The sequence below is a fragment of the Chlamydotis macqueenii genome, chromosome 18 (genome assembly GCF_036417535.1).
Source record: "Chlamydotis macqueenii isolate bChlMac1 chromosome 18, bChlMac1.mat, whole genome shotgun sequence".
Taxonomy (NCBI): Eukaryota; Metazoa; Chordata; class Aves; order Otidiformes; family Otididae; genus Chlamydotis; species Chlamydotis macqueenii.
Window position 1 is genome coordinate 4,395,111 of NC_141573.1, and position 18,350 is coordinate 4,413,460.

The 18,350-nt window shown below is 44.4% G+C and overlaps 1 protein-coding gene across 1 annotated transcript in view; it reads right to left on the bottom strand.

Moving 5' to 3' along the window:
• The window catches only part of RHBDL3 (rhomboid like 3), a 62,226-nt gene that overhangs the window by 11,165 nt on the left and 32,711 nt on the right, over positions 1-18,350 (bottom strand). Inside the window, exons 3-5 of the mRNA XM_086762350.1 lie at positions 13,183-13,341; positions 2,363-2,587; positions 1,515-1,663 (exon numbers count right to left, since the gene is read on the bottom strand). Coding sequence (XP_086618476.1) covers positions 1,515-1,663; positions 2,363-2,587; positions 13,183-13,341 — 533 coding nt within the window. The remainder of the gene's footprint in view (positions 1-1,514; positions 1,664-2,362; positions 2,588-13,182; positions 13,342-18,350) is intronic.

An 18,350-nucleotide genomic window follows, 5' to 3' on the forward strand; every position in this document is an offset into this window, starting at 1 on the left:
GGAGAAAACCCAGATACAAATTAGCTAACATTAACTAATATCAAGTGTTTCTTCCTGTTACAGGCCCAGTTTTCCCCACATCTTCAACAATGGAAATATCCAATTCTCATTTTACATAACCAGTATCACGTCTAAGCCAAATAGTCTCCACTTGCAGACTGAAGCCTGTGTACAATGGACTTTTTGGAGGGATTTAGCATGCAAAACACAGATGTTGCCACATTCAGAAGTTTCATCTACACATTTTTTCCTATTCTCCCTTTGGATGGAGTCTGTTCTTTCCTATGATTTTTATCCAGAGATCTGGGGCACATCTTGTGCTCAAGGGCAATTACACACCCAGGCAGTTATGCCATGGCAGAGAAGAGACATCAGCCCATCTTCCATCAGAAACACAGAAAAAGGAGAAGATCGGTTTGATCCTTCTGGCCTTTCATAGGAGAACATTGACTGATGGGAATATAGGGTTTCTATTTAAGAACAAAAGGTCTTTATCCAGTTTCAAACTGCAAACTACTGCTAAAAAGCTTGTTGCTGTGATTTTTCAATAACAGAATTAAAGAAAATTGCAATTATCTGCCAGGAACATGTGAAGATAATGATCTGAGAAACTACTTAGAGGGATGAACTTTTGCACAGGGATGAACTTTCCTGTGGCACTCACCTACCATGGCATCACAAACATCATACAATTAAGTCTCTTTGAATCTTGGGAGGACTAGCACAGTTCAGGAGAGTTAGAATCCCCATGCCTTGTATTCTCTTCCCGAGTCTGCTACATCCCTCCCACGGGATGAAGGAGGATTCATTTTACTGTGCACCTTCATTTTGCGTTAGATGGACCATTCTCTGTCCATCCAGTCAGTCGAGACTGTCAACTTTTCAGGAACACTGGTGTTTGTACAGTGCATACAAAATTGGAGTTCAATCTTGACTCAGGCTTCTAGGCACTACCTCAGTCCCTACAGAAGGGACAACATTAAGCCATGGGCACAGGGAATCTAATTGACTTTTCCAACATCAACTAGGAAGTCTGGCAAGAATACACCATGTAGTTTTTAAATGCCAGTCCAGCAACTTTGAAGACTTGTTCTACCACTTGCAGGGCTCCTCTAGAGGGAACACTGGGCTTCGATCTGGTGAGTTTCAGGAAGGACACACTGGTAAGCACACAATATGAGGAAGGTGTGGTCCCAACACTACTGGGGAGAAGAGCAGCATCTGTTAAGCTCCTTATGCTGCCTGCTCCCTTCAGCGAGCTGTGAAGATTTGCCCCTCATTGCCCAACACTCCACAACAGCTTTAGATTTTTATATGCAATTTAGAATTTATTTTTTAAAATTTATTTCTGAGCTGATTCTGTCACTTCCTCCTCCTTCCTCTCTCTGGGGAACCTGAGCTGTAGGGAATGTCCCTGCTCCTTGCAGGGGGGTTGGACCAGATGACTCTTAAAGGTCCCTTCTGACCCAAACTATTTAGGATTCTATGAATCTCCGCAGTTTGTAAGTACTCACCCTGCATGCATGAATATGTATGTTAGGTACCTCCAAGCTTGAGCACGGAGCTGAGGATGGTAAAGTAATGCATTCTTCAGGTATAAGGGATGGGTGACTTGCAGCACAAATCTGTCTAGCATCACTCCATTGTAAAGAAAAAAGGCAACCTAGAAGAGCAGGGAGATTCCTTGGTTAGCAATTGCCTTCTCTCACTGAAAAGCCCTTTGTAACTCAAAGTCATGGAGAAAAATGTACAATAATTTTTCTCCCATTTGACACCTTCACACAGCACAAATTCCCTGTTTTGAGGAAACATTGGTATAACTATACATGGTTTTCTGTAACACATCAGCCACTGAGCCAGAGAAACTCAGCACCTTACTGATCAGTGCCATGTTATAGCCTTCTCTGTGCTTATTCCAGTACATCACTCAGCAACTGTGAAAAGATCTCATTTGGGCATCAGATGAGCAGGTCAGAATATTTCATCCAGTTTCTCTTCTCTCCTTTTTTCCTCCATTCACAGAACAGAGGTAACTATACAGGAATTTTCCTTCTAATTCCATTAACTGAATTACCAGTTTTCCTAGAACTGTCCAGATTTTCACCCCTCAGAAAGTTTTGCTATAGTTTCCCAAATTCTGTGGTTTCATGTACAAATTAGTTCAATGACTAATAACCACAATTGGAGACAGGTAGGATCACATATCCACTTATACACACACAGATAAGCCAAAACAGCTACTAGTTTTGTGCTTGTCCTTGTCTGGGTCTAAAAAATTCTCACTCTAGCCCCTGATCATGTCCCAGCAAAGCCTTTGGCAGTGTGGTGTGGGTTCCCAGAGAGAGGGAATTAAGGTACTTGCCTCTACAACAGTGATGGTAATCATGAACCAGGGTGGAGGGCAGCAGGTATAGCTGTCATAGTACCACTTGCGGTCTATCTCTCGTGGCAGGGTCTCGTATGCAACATGCCGGATCAACCTCTGTGAAAGGCTCAGCCCCGTTTCTTCCAGCAGTGCTTTGCTGCACAGCCTCCTGTTCCCCTGAAGGATGGCTTGGCGGAAACTATTTGACCTTTTGTTGCTCATCTGGGTAAAAAGAAAAGGAAGAAACCATGAGGACAACGCAAGGCATGGTACAACCATCTGGCGAGATTAGTTTGGCAGCACCACATCCAAGCAGGCAGGAGAACCATCACCAGGCTGAAGCCAAGGAATCAAGTCTCAGGATGATCACAGGGTGACCTACGTAGGGTGAAAGGAAAACCAGTACCAGAGTCTGCTATTATGATGCCAATCAATGAGATCAGGGCAGAACACTGGCAAGACAGAGCAGAGGCTGCTGATGCACCCAGCTGAGCTCTCTGGGCCATTCTCCCGCCTTCTGTCCATCGCCTTCACCAGCAGTTATCACAATCCACATTCCTGTGTCCTCCTTCCCTCAGCTCCTCAGCTCTGTCACACTTCCCTGCACTTGCCATCTCTTGGGGCAGAGCATTTCTTGAACGCAGCAGCAGGTATATTCACAGCATCTAAGCCTTGTATTGTGGTTCTTGTTGGTAGGAGTTAGCGCTGGGCAAAGAAAATTATCCCTTTGTGTAAAACAAAACTGCATGAGGAACAGCAACAAAAGAACAAACTAAACTGGTGTACAGGCAGGTTTTGAGATGGCACAGGCTTTGGAGGATACAGCTAATTTGTGTATACGTTATCATCTTACATGCACAGAATTAGCTATCTATCTTTTTGAGTATACACTTTCTCAATTTGGATGCATAATTAAACCTATTCCACTTGCAAGTTAGGCAGCTGGAATTTTATGTCTAGCCTGCTTGGGTGGAGGAAAAAACCAAAAACAAACAAACAAAAAACCCCACAATCAGGCCTGAAAGAGCTTGCTCCAAGATTTGGATTGCTAATTAGCCCTGATGTCAAACAAACCTGCTGCATTAGAGTCACTGTCTGTAGTGGCTGAACCTCTGGCAAGAAGGCTGAAAAGGCAAACTACACGTAAAGACCTGCACAGGGGGACCACTTACAGTAAAAGGCAGCAAAAAGAACATGACTGCCTGGTCCTTCTTCTGAAAGAACGGCTAACTGATTTCAGAAACCAACAGCATCTTCGATCTCCCAGAACCATATAAGAGATGATGTGCAACAGCGTTGGCTTCCAGTTGCCTTGGATCACACTGGTTTCTGCTAACAGCCCAAAGACAGCAAAGCCCAGAGCTCGTGCTCTCGGTGCCCAGGCGGACGGGTAATTGTTCCAAGCCGGACCAAGCTGCTTAAAACACAGTAATCACTGCAGGGAGCCACCTCCTGTTAATCACTTGAGGAAGGCAAAGAGGCCATCTGAGGTGATGCACTGCAACCCATTCTCCCAGCAGCTGCCCTCCGTAGCCTTCTGTTTGTCCCTCTAATGCAGAAATTCACAGACATGAGCAACACTGATAGGAAATGGATCTATTTCAAGTTTTTTTAAACTGGGGAAAATGATGTTGTTCTGTTTGAGTTGTTTTACTGAGAAAAAGGTTTACCCTAAAAAACTCTTTTTCCTTTCTTGGTATTTCTCCTTTGCTCTCTCTTTCCTTTGTTCACTGATAAAACATCTGTAAAAGAGCTCTTCTGGAAAAAGAAACAGAAAAGGCAAAGAAGAAAAAAAAAATTAAAAATCTGTCCACAAAAATCTTTCTTCCAGTCTTCTCAAGTGTATCATCCGAAAGCTTTTATCTAAAACTAGGGAAGATGAGGGGAAAATATTGTTGGTGATCTGCTGCTGCACTAAGAAAGCCTGTTCCTATTGAAAGACAGTATTTTCACAGAGTGAAAGCACCAGGTGTAAGGCTTTCCTTAGCATCTGTGAGACGCTAGGTGACAGGCATACCTCTGTTTCAAAAGGTACCTTTAGCCACCTAATGACTCAGTGTGTCCACAGAAGAAAGCTTTGCTCCGAGTTAGTTCGGAGCAGCCTGTCGGAGATGTACTGTGCATGCTCCCTCGCAGACTTCATTCTGTTCTCTCTGGCTTTGCTCCTCTTGTGAATGAGAATAAACTCAGACTGAAACTACAAATTTGTCTGCAACAGATGAAGATACCAGACAGTACCTGAGAGCTGACTGCCAGGACACAAGCAAACACAATAGTCTTGGACCTACTCACATAACCCCACAGGCTTTTGAATCATGCTGATTAAGCTCAAGCTAAGAGGTGACAGGCACGAGGAGAGACAGGATTAAGTCACTACCACTGCTCTTACCAACTCTTGATGAGAAGCCTATTTTGTTCCTCAGAATGACTTTGGAAAACCCAAATCTTCTCTGAGAGTCTCCCATATGGTCACAATTTGCTGACTTGATTTCAGAATTACATAATATTGGTATTTATGAGCCAAGTATTTAATCATCAGCTGAAAGAACACTGGGCCCATTGTTGGCCTGCATGTTATTACGGCTCCAGAAGGTCAGGGTAGCCCACTCCACTTCTCACGCAGTTGATCTGGGACTTCTTTAATAAGTGTGAAATTAAAGCTGCAGGCAGATAGGTACAGCAAACAGTATGTGGGGAATTAAGGTAGCGGTGGAGAACAACACATTTCCTTAGTCCTTCATGCCTGCAAAAAGTTATTATGCAGAGAGAAAGAAATTTCCCTTGCAAAACAGCCAAGCTGACATGACTGGTAACCATGGACTGCCACCTCTGCCCTTTGGTATTACCATACCAAAACAAAGCAAGGCTCAGTGCTAGAGCTCTGCTCAAAGGATGGGTTTGATACATCTGCCAGAAAGGAAAATTTTTTCCTACTTAGATCTGAACCTTCAAAGTTGAGAATGTCAAAATTTAGGATAAGAGTCCTTAACATCTAGCATGGGACAGTGTCAAGCTTTGTACAAAGCTCTGCTTTTGTTCAGGACACATGCCAGTCTAGACCTAGTCTCAAATAATCTGCAACATGCAATGGAAACTGTCTATTCCCACTGGCAGACCAATTTCTCTGGGATTCTTGGCTATCTGTACTACTGCTGCTGCCTCAGATAATCAATAGCCAAGTCACATAGCATTTCCCCATCTCCAGTTTCATGGCTGGTGTGGGGCACGCTACCCTTTTTACGGTTTTTATTCAGCCTCACTCAGGAGATTTTGAAAAACGTGGATTTCTGCCCACTACATATCGGCATCTTTGAGTCTGGTCTACAGCTATTTTTAAACACACACAACACTGTGACAGGCAATGCATTCAGCTCTCCAGCTCTGATCCTCCAAGACACAGAACGCTAAATCAGAAGTTAGCACAAGCTTTGTAAAAGCCTCTGTCAGCTCCGGTTTTATAACCCACTTTACTTACAAATGCAGCCTTTCCAATCAATTTTGCTTTCAAGATTCACATTTATTTCCTTCCCTCACTCCACACTTCTACAAAATGCTAATGTGGGTAAAGACTGCTTCTCCCAAAATGCATAGCTCAGCACCAAGTTCATCTGTCACAGATGTTCACATCCTCTGAGCCAACCTGGTAGCACTTTCCCAAAGTGCAAAACAGAAGAAAAGCAAATACTAACATCTTGATTTGCTCTGACCAAGCAGTGGTTTACTCTGGGGATTCAAGAAAAGTTAGAGGCAGGAGAGAGAAAATAAGTTATTCTGGTGATTGCAGGGGTATTCCCTAAGCAAGGTTTTGTCTGAACTCCTGTTAAATGTGCCAGGCTTAGACCTGCCTGCACTTCCATTAGAAAAGGCAAACCACATCCAGATTTCAAGGTTAATTGCAAGAACACTGCTTGCAGGACAAGACTAATATTGTAGCTCAAACAACATTGGTCAAAACCCAGCAAATTTGAAACTTCAGACCTCCCAACACCTGTTCCAGTTTTCACTGGAGCTGGGAAGGACTCCACAACTAAAATGAATCCAGATTTAACTTTCTGAAGCAATTTTTTTTTTTAATATTCTTATAACATTTCCCTATCACATGTGTATTTTAGATACATACACAATTAAAACAACCATTTAAGTTGACATTGTGCTTCTCAAGTTTCAACTGTACATGACTGGAAACAGCTGAGGAATCATGGTTAAGGATGGAAATTTCTATGCTAAGTTCCACTTTAATTGGTATAATGATTATTTGCCAGACTAGTTCACTTGGAAGAAAGCTCTCTCTTCAGCTGCTACGTGTAGCCAGTACGTAATGGACTCAGATCAATGTACAAGCCACACACACTCCAAAAGCAGGTCTTACACCACAGTTATTAAGTTTCAAGATACTCACTTGGCCCTCTGATGGCTTGTGGTTCTTGGAACATAAAAAAATCACCAGTTTTCTCCAAAATGGGAAGGAAAACAACAGGAAGGCTGCGTGAGGCACGTTTGTCAGGAGGGGTAGACAGCTCCTGGAAATGCTCCCTGGAGTAAGAAACTTTGCACCTCAGTAATGACTTCAATACGTTGAGAGGTAAGAGATGGAAAAGGACACAATCACATGACTGCTCTCACCCATCTCTTGGGAAAACCTGCTCCTTACTCGTAATAGCATAATATTAGATCAAATATTGAAGTAAGAGATTTTCAGACCTTTTAAAATGAAATATTTATTATTCTACCTCTGAATAAAGGCCAAGAAGAGGACTCAAGAATCCTATACTTTCAGCCAAGACAGTGAATGAAGGACAGAGGGAGCACTTAAAGGGGTGTCCCTGGAAGCTGACAGACATCCTAGTGGACTCCAGGTGGGCGTCCTCTTGATGTCTGGCAGATTATCTGCCCTGGTTCAACAGCACAGCGAACAGGAGGCACAGAGGGGAAGAGAGAGAGTTAGAAAACCTGCAGCTTTGCCTGCAACAAACCTATCCAGATTAGCCACAGTGAGAACAAAATGACAAACACCGGACAAGACCACTAGAACTGAGGTCCTGGGTTATTCTGCAATAGCCTTTTAAGCTTAAAACACTCACTAGAAAGTGAGCAAGGATTTAACAGGAAGAGGAGATATTCATTTGGGCAAACTTTCGTCTTGCCTGGAGATTCCCCTCAGAATTGGAGATTCAGGCTTTATTGCTTATCTTCCCTGTGATTCAGGTAATAAAGAATTATATCTAGTTCCTGCAAAGCCTTGTTCACCTAAGCGTTCAATGCAGGCTGTCAGCTGATTCAGCAAAGGACATGCAAAGACACTGGAAGTGGAATTTATAGCTACTTTATGACCGTGCTATGAAGTACTTCCAAGTACCATTTAAAAAAACTCAAGCAAACTTCTATCATCTCCCCTCATACAAGAATACAGAATGTGACTTCTTAAAAGCTCACATCCACAAAGATAACAAAGCCCTCCTGGAGCTGTTACATATGCACTCAAAGCCAAAAGATAAAATACAATGTTTTCTTCTTTACAAAAAAAAAAAAAAAAAGTTATCTCTGTTCCTAACTACAGCTCTTCTTTCACTGTTTCCCCTCATTTCAGTTCAAGCCAGGCTGGAGGAAGTATCCCAAGTAAAAGTGTTACCACTGCAAGCATTGAAATAGCAAAGGCAAGAGTTATCTTTCAAAGCAAAAAGTATGGCCACAAAAAATCTACAGGCACACCCAGTGTCCCAACAAGGGACAGAACCAAGCCTGGCTTTTGTCACTGAAGTGGCTGACAAGAACAAATGGCTTCCAGCCATGCATTATTGAAAAATATCTTAAGAAAAACATAAGCAGCTACTTTTGAAGCCTTGGAAAGCAATGGAAAAGCAGGTTGGAGTTAGAGCAACAGGGAACAGGGAGCTAAAGGAACAGCAGGAAGGGTTCAGCACCTTGCAGAACTGGTCCTTCTAACTTGGCTGGTTATTGCCTACTAAATCCCATGTCTAGCTGGAGATATGTCTCACCTCTGATCTGTTAAGACAAAACAATACGTTGAGAGTTTGTAGAAAAGTCCTTTCACAAACTCAATGTGAATGTTTCACTTGGTGACTACTGATAGGGAGGGTGTGCTGCTATCTCCAAGATCTCTGCACAAGAAAAAACTCCTAAGTCAGAAAAGGTGCTTTAATGCTCCATTTTAGTGGCATAAGTGGCCAGCAGAAGGTCTGCAGAACAATTACAACACACACATGACTCTGAGAAAAAAAAAAAAAAAAAAAGGAAAAAGGAAAAAAAAACAAACTGTCATAGACAGAAGAGCTTTGCAGCCTCTAAGACAACATATATTTTAATGGGCACCAGCCTATGTGCTGTGCCTTTCACAAAGCAAACAGGAGAGCACTGTGCAGTTCAGAGAGAGAACTGCAACACCCCTGTGGAACAAGGCTGCTAATTCCTAGTTTCATAGATCAGTTTAAAAATCTCATTAAAATCCTTTGGCTCTTTGAAGAAAAAGAGTAAAAATTCTCATCCCCACTTCCTATGACAGTCGATAGGTTGAAACAGCCTCAAAAGAACCCCATTTAATGACACTGTCAATGGCATTTTAGAGGTTTTACTCTTACCAAGTTTCAAATAAGTTATCTAGAAGGGAAGTTCCTAACATAACCTCATTAAATCGAAGTACACTAATTCCACACCCATAGGGCTTGAACTCAGGGCTGTGCAAAGGCATTAACTTGTTCTAAGCACATGCTTAAGTTGAAACATCCTTAAATTGAGTGCATCTTTAAGTATCTTTCTACACTGCATTAGACTCTCACAAGTCTACAAAACTGTTAAAACCAGAGTGGGAGTTCATTATTTTGCCTTTTTTTTTTTTTAGGATAAGCCACACAATAAGTTTCTATAGACCAATGAAGCTGAAAGCGCAAGTCAAAGCTGCCATTGAACCAGCTCATTTCCCACTCACAGCACTCCAGGACCTACTTTGGACTCACTGGTTTTGTTTGTGGGTTGTAACACATTCCCAAAGTATTTTATCCCTTCAGCTAGCTCTGCTCTCTCTTCACATGCTTACACAGATCAGCCTGCCCAGGACAGAAAAGCTAGCACCTGAATATCAACCTTTGTATTTCTACAGCATCCACTCGCATAGAGAGATCGTAAGACTCTGGGCAGTCACCTCATCTCCTTCACCTCCCACATTTTATCTTGGTTTTATGACTCCAGCAATATTTTGACATAATAACTGCCCCTTTGAACATCCAGCTCAACAGCATATAGCACAAGATAGCCTTCCACCAACAGCTAATCATATTTCAGCCTCTTCCATGAAGAAAGAAACTACGGCAAAGATATGTCCCTCTCACCGTCTCTGTTGGCCAATAGACCTGTGTACCTGTCACTTGCGAGGAGGAGCAGCAGGGACTGCAGAGTTCTTAGCCTGCATTTGCAGTTTTATTTCTTCACTTGAAGAGGCAGGATTTGCAGTCTGGCAGCACGCTGAGCAAGCCAGAGAGGAAATCACAAAAACTAAAGGAAATCTTTCTCTGGAGGGTAAAGTGTGCTGGCACCAGCAAAATTTGGATTAGGGTGACCTGATTATCATTACACAGTACTTTAAAAACATGTGTTGTTCACTGAAAATGAGGTAGAATTAGCCTGTCCCTAGTAGCCAGCAGGGCCAGGGAGAGCAAGATGGGTGTTAATTCTTGATCTGGAAAACAAAGGATGTGCATTTAATTAGCTAATACATTTTGCTCGCTACTGAGATGCTACATCAGCTTCAAGTTACTAGAAAGCTACAGCTAAACATTTCTGTTAGAAGCAGTAGTGTTTTGTTTTTCCCAAGTCACAGGAACTCTGTCTCAGAGCTTATGATTTCTCCTGAACATGCTGAAATATCGCTGCCTTCAGGGAACAGCCGTTTGTCCTCAGCTTTTCTAGACCCAATACAGCTCCTCAAGCAAATGCTCACCAGAGAGGTGGTCCTTTCTGGGACAACATCCAGTACTCTTGAGGAAACAAAGTGTTAACACTATTGCTCTGTGAGGTTTATGGCCTGTAGTGCCTTCTGGAAATAATAATTTTATAGAGTTATAGCTGCTTCTATGGTCTCTAACAGCATCTCTCGGCATCAGATTCTGTAGTAAGTAGACAAGCATCCTGCAGACTAAGCAGTATCACATTCTGTCACACTTCCAGGGAACTCAGCAAAAATCAAGGGGCTGAAAAAAGGGAAGATCCTCCCTACTCCATTTTTATCAGCACTAGCAAAGTTGAGAGAAGAAACAGAGATGACACCATATCCCAGGAACTGACCGTTGAAGATAAGAGTTCTCTTGATGCCCAGTGGTTAAACCTTACTTTCTGCTGGATTCTGTGAGGCAGCGCATGTTTGTACTGGCTTTGGCTGGGATAGAGTTAATTTCTTTTCATAGTAGCTTGAGCAGGCAGCTCATCGGCTACTTCCGTCGCCATGCTTGGAAAAAAACCAAAAGAGCTGCTTGTGAGACACACGCACAGAGGAGTCTCCTTCCTTCCACACCTCTGCTTTGAGCGCTGCAGTGTAATGTGTCTCTGATACCCAGCCCCACTCCTCCCCTCAAGGCCTCTCCAGTGGCCAGAGCTTTATTAGCACAATTTTACCCCTTGCTCAAAGTTCCAGTACCTTGGACACCTTTGGGAGGCCATGAGATTCTCTGATCACATCAGAGTACTTGTTCATTAATATTGATGAAGAAAAGGAAAATCACATGCACAGAGCCATGCTGGTAAAATCCCTGTGGATCTAGTAGAAGGTCAGCCTTTCCCTTCCCCACATCTGCACCACCATTTTTGCTAAGCAACTGAAACAGACAAATTAACCTGAGCAAAAAGCAGAGATGGCTGATGATCATCAAGCACAAGCCTGTAACTTACAGTTTGCAGGACTGACAGCTATAAAGTGAAGGAAATCACTAATTTCACAGTGACTCTGTGTGAGCTGTGCTGTTTCTTTCCATCAGAAAGTTCACAAGGTAAGTCTGGGAGCAGGAAACTGGGGAAAAGAGAAGGAGCCCTAAAAAGTTTGAATGTTGGAAATCAATAGCAACTAGAGGAGGAGTAAGAAAATAGATGCCACTTGCAAGTAATTTAATGTTCTGGCATTTGCATTGCCTATTGATTAGAAAGTGCAAAAAATGCAGATGAGGATAGAGGGACTGATGACAGAAAAAAAAAAATCAATGCCTTCTTTACAGGAGTCATTCAATAGTAGCGAAGGAAATTTGCCATTTTGCAGAAATCCCATCAGGTGGGTGTGAGCTGGCACAATCTCCCATTCCCCAAAGGAGGAGGATGTCCAAGCCTTTCACCTTCCACCAGCCTCCCATTAGCTTGTGCTGCTCTGGAGCGAGCAGAAAGGAAAAAAACCCAATTCTATTCGTGAGCCTGTTGCCAATATGTTGTGTTGGCTGGCCTTAGGCCATCATTTCTGTAAAAGAAATTAGATGATACCTCTTCTTGCTACCTAAGTGTTGAGGAGCTCCATTAGTGAATGCCTGCATGGTACTTTGAATACAGCAAACCGTAGAACAAGCAGCTGTTACTATAAATACACTGCTGGTCATGGAGTACCTTTGACCACACTGTTTATTAAGCTGGAGCTGAGGAAAACCTCACACTCACTCTGATCTATTTAATAGCTGCTACGTTTATTTTACTATATACCTAGATATATGCAAGGGGCTAACGAGATAGATCAGATACAGATCTACATCGCTGCATCACAGTGATTTCATGTTCACACTGCCCACAGCCAGACTGAGGTTATGACCTGGATCCTTGACAGCTGTGCCTGTTATCATACTTTTCTGAATAATGTGAAGACAGGCCACATGGAAGACACTTTCTTTCTAAACAAGAACATGTGCACGAGTGACCATGACACATTGAGAGATCAAATCCCCATATTGACTGCAGGAACATAGAGGGATGCAAATTATTATACTCAACATCAAGAACATATCTAGCTTTCCAGTGAAACCTTCAAGACATCACTGACTTTCATTGCTCATTGACTTTGTCACCCAGGTTTCTCTTACTGCTGTGCTACATCTGCTGGGACTCAGTGGGGAATGACAGAGCAAGAACAAGGCAAAGCCTCTGGAATGGCTGCTGCTCAAGATATCTATCCTGCACACATTTCTACGCCATCCTGGGCATCTAACAACATGTCTACATACGTGTTGGCTTGCCTAACTGCCTCGACAAGAAACAGAGATCCCTTCACTAATTGACTCATTAGTAGAGACAGAGAGGCATCCAGATCATGACTCATGCAGTCCAAGACATCCCACCTGGGACAAAATGAACATGACCTAGAAATGCTTTATCCCTGTTGATGCCTACAGCAGTGCAACATGACTCCACCCAGCAAGCCAACACAATATTATCTATATGTTTTGTCTGGAAGTGGTCAAATCTCTAGATAAAACAGGAGACATTCAGACTGACAGACCTCTGCTTGCAAACAAATGGCTCCTTATGACAGCTACCAACTGATATTGAGAGCAAAAGCCCCTAAACTAGCAGCAGCCACTGCTTCATGCTGTCTTACAACAGCTCCCACAGTTTCTTCCCATGCAAACTTGTTTCCCTGGAAAAAAAAATCAGCAGCAACTTAACTCTTGGCTTCAGAGTTGTTACCACTGAATACTTGAGCAAGCCCATGCAAAGTGTGATGCAGGGAGACAGCAAACACTGCTGTGGATAGAGGGAAGGAGGGAGAGAGACTGTCCCTCAACAGCCAATATTTAAAGCAGAGACAAGGACTGACAGGCTCTGCCAGCCAAAGAACTCACCAGGTTGACGAAGTCCTGGTAGCAGATCCTCCCCTCGGAGTTGCTGTCTGCCAGGGCCAGTAGGACCTCCAGCTTGTGGGGGTCCAGCTCCGAGCCGTGTCTCTGGAGAAGGGAGCGGAACTTCTCAGTGCTGATATAGCCAGTGTTGTCAGGATCAAACTGGGATAGGAGGGGAAAGTGCCAGAATTAATGACTCCGCATGACACACGACTCTCCTCTCCTATGCATTCATCCCCTGCTGCAGACCCATAGGGACCCCAGGAGCTGCTCTAGGCTTTGGCCCTGCAATCACCCCACCTCCAGCTTCCTTACACTGCCCTGGGACTGCAAAGCACCCTGCTGCAGAGAGGGGTGAAACCAGACATCATCACCCGGTCTCCACCCAAGCTTCAGCTAAGTCAGCTTCCTTCACCTTCCTTCCCTTTGCATCATCATTTTTCTTGGCTATTTTTTACATCGCTCTATACCTGGACTATCAAGCAAACCAGAGATGCAGTCTGTGAGATAAACATACTGAAATTAGTTTTACTTCTGTATTTCCTAACACAATTGCAATGCAGGCATATGCCATCCTTCCTCAAGCCCTTTCTGCGCTCAGTGTTTCTGACAGTCACCTTTCCAGATCACTTCTACAGATGCCTCCAAAATGGTAAGTGCTTTCACTGCTGAAGAGCTCTCTATTTTAAGATGGATTGCAAGGAAAGTCTTTGGATAGGGAGCAAAGCAGATGAACATTATGTCAAACTAAAAGTGACAAGGTAGCCACATACCATTTTCAGAACTTAAACCAGAGTCATTAGAAGGAAAGTCTCAGGTGAGATTTGGAGCGAGTCCCACTCTGACCAAAACCATCACTGTTTTTCCTCTGACTAAGCGGTTCATCTCATAAAAACACTATTGACTGAAAAGAGACAGCTCTGCAGGGCTGTTCAAACATACGACTGTTTCCAGTGGCCTCCAACCCACACTGAGCTCCCCAGGGCACCCTGCGAGGGGCTGCCAGCTCAGGGGCACACCCCCAGCCCCGGCAAAGCCAGTGCTGGCACCGCGCCGAGTGCATTTCTTTTGTGCTTTGAAAACTAGCGGACACAAGCTGCCAGACCAGCCCACACTAGCGGTAGTGCAGCCTGATCTCTGCCAGCTCTCTGTTGCTGGGAGATTTGCCTTTCATTTCCCAAACTTGGCTGTGAGGACACTGCTACTCACTGGCCTCCTTTTGTAGATAATGATATCAAGCTTGTTGGCTGGACTGAATGGCTGTCAGGGGGCAGGGTGGTCAGGAGGGAGTCTTTTCATGGAAACATTTGGGACATAAAAGGCCTTGGCAGAGCCAAAAAGGGTCCTGACAATCCTCACTCTTTCCTATCGGAGAACAAAAGCTGAGCAGGCGCCGAGCCTTCGATCAGACGCAGTGGTGTAAAGGGTGCCTTGGCAAGGGAGGAGGTGAGACGTGGGACGTGGCAGAGGATGCAGCCTGCCAGCGGCAGGGCTGGCACTGCTCTGCAGCAAGCAGAGCAGCTATAAAGCAGACCCGCCTCAGGCACAGGCAGCTTGTTTAGAGGATGCAGTGCCCACGTGCGAGGATCTGGCTCTGTCTCCTTCTGGCTGGCAGGAGCACATTTGTCCCACTGCTCCTGAGGACCCTGCTATCACTGGCTGCTTTGTCGAGGAGCTGTCTAACCTGAGATCACAGCCCCTCGCTGGAGCAGGGCTGGTCTGCTATTTTGTCAAAGCAGAAGCCCCCTCTGTGAGGAAGCTGCTGGGGCAAGTGGATTACACAAAAGAAGACAAAGCAAGTGACCTGTGGACAGTCGGAGCTGGGCGCTCTCCCCTGCCCTCTGCTAAAGGTTGTTGTATCCTTGCGAGGTGGCCTGGATGTACCTTTCTGACAGCTGGCAGTCAGAGCCAAAGGTGGATTTCATCAGCTGTTTACTGTTAAACAAGGGCTTAATATTAATCCCTGGAGAAGTTTAGCTCCTCTATTCCAGCCCACTCTGATGCTTTAACAGATCAAATTCTAAAACCAACCCCAAAATCAGGGCTTCTGCACTCAGGCTCACCCCTGATGCTTTTTGGCTCTTGCTGGGACTCCCAAGCCAGCATAAGTTTGCTGTGCTCAATCCCAGAGGCATAGTTACCTAGGAAATAAAGTATTATCAGCATAATACCTGAGATGACCTTTCTCAAGGGGATTTTGCAGAAGCTGGGAGATGAGTCATTCAGTGAGTGGATAACACCTGCAATCCCATAGATATTGCTGTTTTCATCCTTATTTCCTGAAAACATTTGACCAAACCAACATCTTACTTAACTGTACCACTTTAACAATATCTTGACATTTAAGATGTCAGTACCTATCTTGTCTAAGACAAAACTATTTGCCCCTTCAAGGCTTAAATGCCTCCTCACTTTGAAGGCCAGGGTCAGTGACTGAAGCGTGGAACTCTCCCCCCATGCCATGTGCTCACTGTTTGGCTTCGTAGGAAAGACCAATGGCCACAGCCACGGAGAACGCGGCTGTTCCTTCAAAGGGCAGAAGAGTTACAGAGCTGACGCACACAGGCTCCCGAAGCACAAAAGAGCTGCTCATATCACAAACCGCTTTTCCCAGCCTTTGTTTTGCCTTAAAGCATTCCAAAAAGACACATTTTGTAACCAAGAACAGAAATGACACAACCGGTTCAGAGTTCAGACCAGCCCACAAGGACACACTAATGACGCCAGACTCGCTCGCGCTAGAGCGGATCCGATCCTGCCACTTCAGACGGTACTGTCCGTACCTGTTCCTGGCTGCCGGCTTTGCAAATGGACAGACAGCTGAAGCCTGTCTGGTGGCTACAAATGAGCCTCTTGCTCCATGGATGCTTCTTTCTCACACCAACAGGCACCAGCATTCCTCCTTCAGCTCCCTGTCTTGCTGCTTGTGCCACCAAAATCAAAGCAGTGGCAGAAGGTAGATACTATTTTCAGTTCTGTAAACGTGTTAGGAAGCCTGTTCTCTTTCACGTTACTATGTATAATTTTATTTTTTTAACTAAGTTAATGATACTAATTAGAAACAGGTTTGAATTAAAACAGTGGATCTGAACAGCATGGAAGAGTAAGAGGTGAACAATGAACAACTGGCATCTGGACTAAAAAGGCCTGCCTCAGAGCAGGACTAGACCACTGCTTCCACAGCCAGGAGCAGAATGTTTTACCGTAAACTCCAGCTGTAAGGGAGTTCTCTTATTTATTTTTAAACATTTTTTTCAGTATATAAAAAACTCATCTGTCACCACAACACTCAAAATCTACCCCAACACTTCAAAATGCCTCAAATCCTGTTTCTGATATCACAGCTAGCCACAAAAATCAAGGGGTTGAGCTGTTCCTGCTGAACATGTATCCCCACACACAGCAAAAGCAACGAGTGATGGCACACAAAACTCTTGGGTCCATCAATTACAAAAGAGGCAACTAACCTTTGCTAGACGCTTCATGTATTTATCCATGATGATCTCGTGAAGGGCCAGTTGTCCCACAAGCCCAGCCGAGTACCTTTGTGTCAACCAGCGGACGGACGATGACCGGCAGCCAGCAGCAAGGCTGCTCTGAGCCCCAGGCCCAGCCCCACAGGGAGTGCTCCCCAAAGCCTCCCAGCAGCCAAGTCAGCACCCCGGCTTCCTCCAGCGTAGTTACTTCTGCCTCTGCCCGAGGCAGACAAGCACAACTCGAGCAGACAAGCACAACCCAACCGGTGCAGGGATGAAGAAGGCCACTTGCCCCTCCCCATCCCCCAAAACAATAGGACACTAACGGCAATTTCATGCAAGGTTTCCTCCGCATTTCAATGACAATCACCCTTAACTCCCTTGATCCTCGACCAGGCTCTTAAGCAAAAATGTAAATATGTTAATGACCATAGCCGCCATCTGACCCAGGATCTTAATTCCCTGGCCCAAAACAACCTATTTTTTCGTATTTCTTCCTTATTTTAGAACAGATATTCTATAAACTAAAGGCCCGACAGCAAAACTACAAGACAAAAATATGGGGAAGGGGCCCCACAAACTCTGATGGAAATACGAAATGTGGTTGAAAAAAGAAAATGAAATCTCAAATTGTTCCTCCTATTTAATTAAAGACACATCAGCCACGGCTGAGTGAGCAAGTAGGGTGGAGGCTGGTGCTGCAGACAGACAATGGGTATCTTGGGAAAATGCAGACATTTCACATAGAGCAACCAGCTGCTCCTCTCCCCCATGGCAAAGAGCCCTCTGGGGCATCAGAGCAGCTGGAGAGGCAACAGCTGAACTGGGCACAACATGAGGATCCTCACCTGGCTGTAGGATTGCAGATCTGCTGCGAGAACAGAGAATTCGCTACCACCCATAGTTTCCCCATTGAGGTGCTTTGACTTGGCATCACCCAAGCCATAAGTTGTCTTTGCAACGGGCAAGGCTCCAAGCAACTTCACCTAATTTGGAAACTGGCTTTGAGTTGGATCAGCCCCTACAAATCTGAATCATTCTACTGTCCGGTGGTATCTTCACTTCTGGGAGACTGGCTTGGCAGTCAGGCCTCCTGCCACTGACCCCAGCTCTGCTCCAGACTAGGAGGCAGATTCTGGAAATAAACTGCCCTGAGCTTTAGCTTCCCCTCCTGTTACATGGAAGTGAGAACTCCTGCTTCATTTCCCATCAGAAAGGAGCTATCAATAGTAGGCCTGCTTCTTGTTCACATGTAGGCCCTTTCTCATGACTGGCACTGGAAAGGAGGAGTTAATCACATGCAAAATCCATTCATCTCCAAGGGTTTCAGAAACCATTCTAAGCTTTGCTGGATTTGAACTCAGACCGTTAGATGGCACAGTCTCTGCAATCTAGGGATGCTAACAAGCTTTGGAAACAACCAGACCATCTCCAGCCTCAAGGGCCACACTGCAGTTAAATCAATAATCTCCAAGTCAATACATGGAATTGACAGATTAAAGTTGAAGCCGTGAAGAGACATTTAAGACAGGCATTGAAACTCTCCTCAAGATAGCAACACCTCTTTACCAGAGCCCATTCCCTAACTTTCCACAGTCTCTGGGTTCATGCTGTGAATTTGAATTTTTTGGTTTTTTTTTTTTTTTTTTAAAAAAAAAAAAAAACAGCCACAACAACCCAACAAAACAACAATGT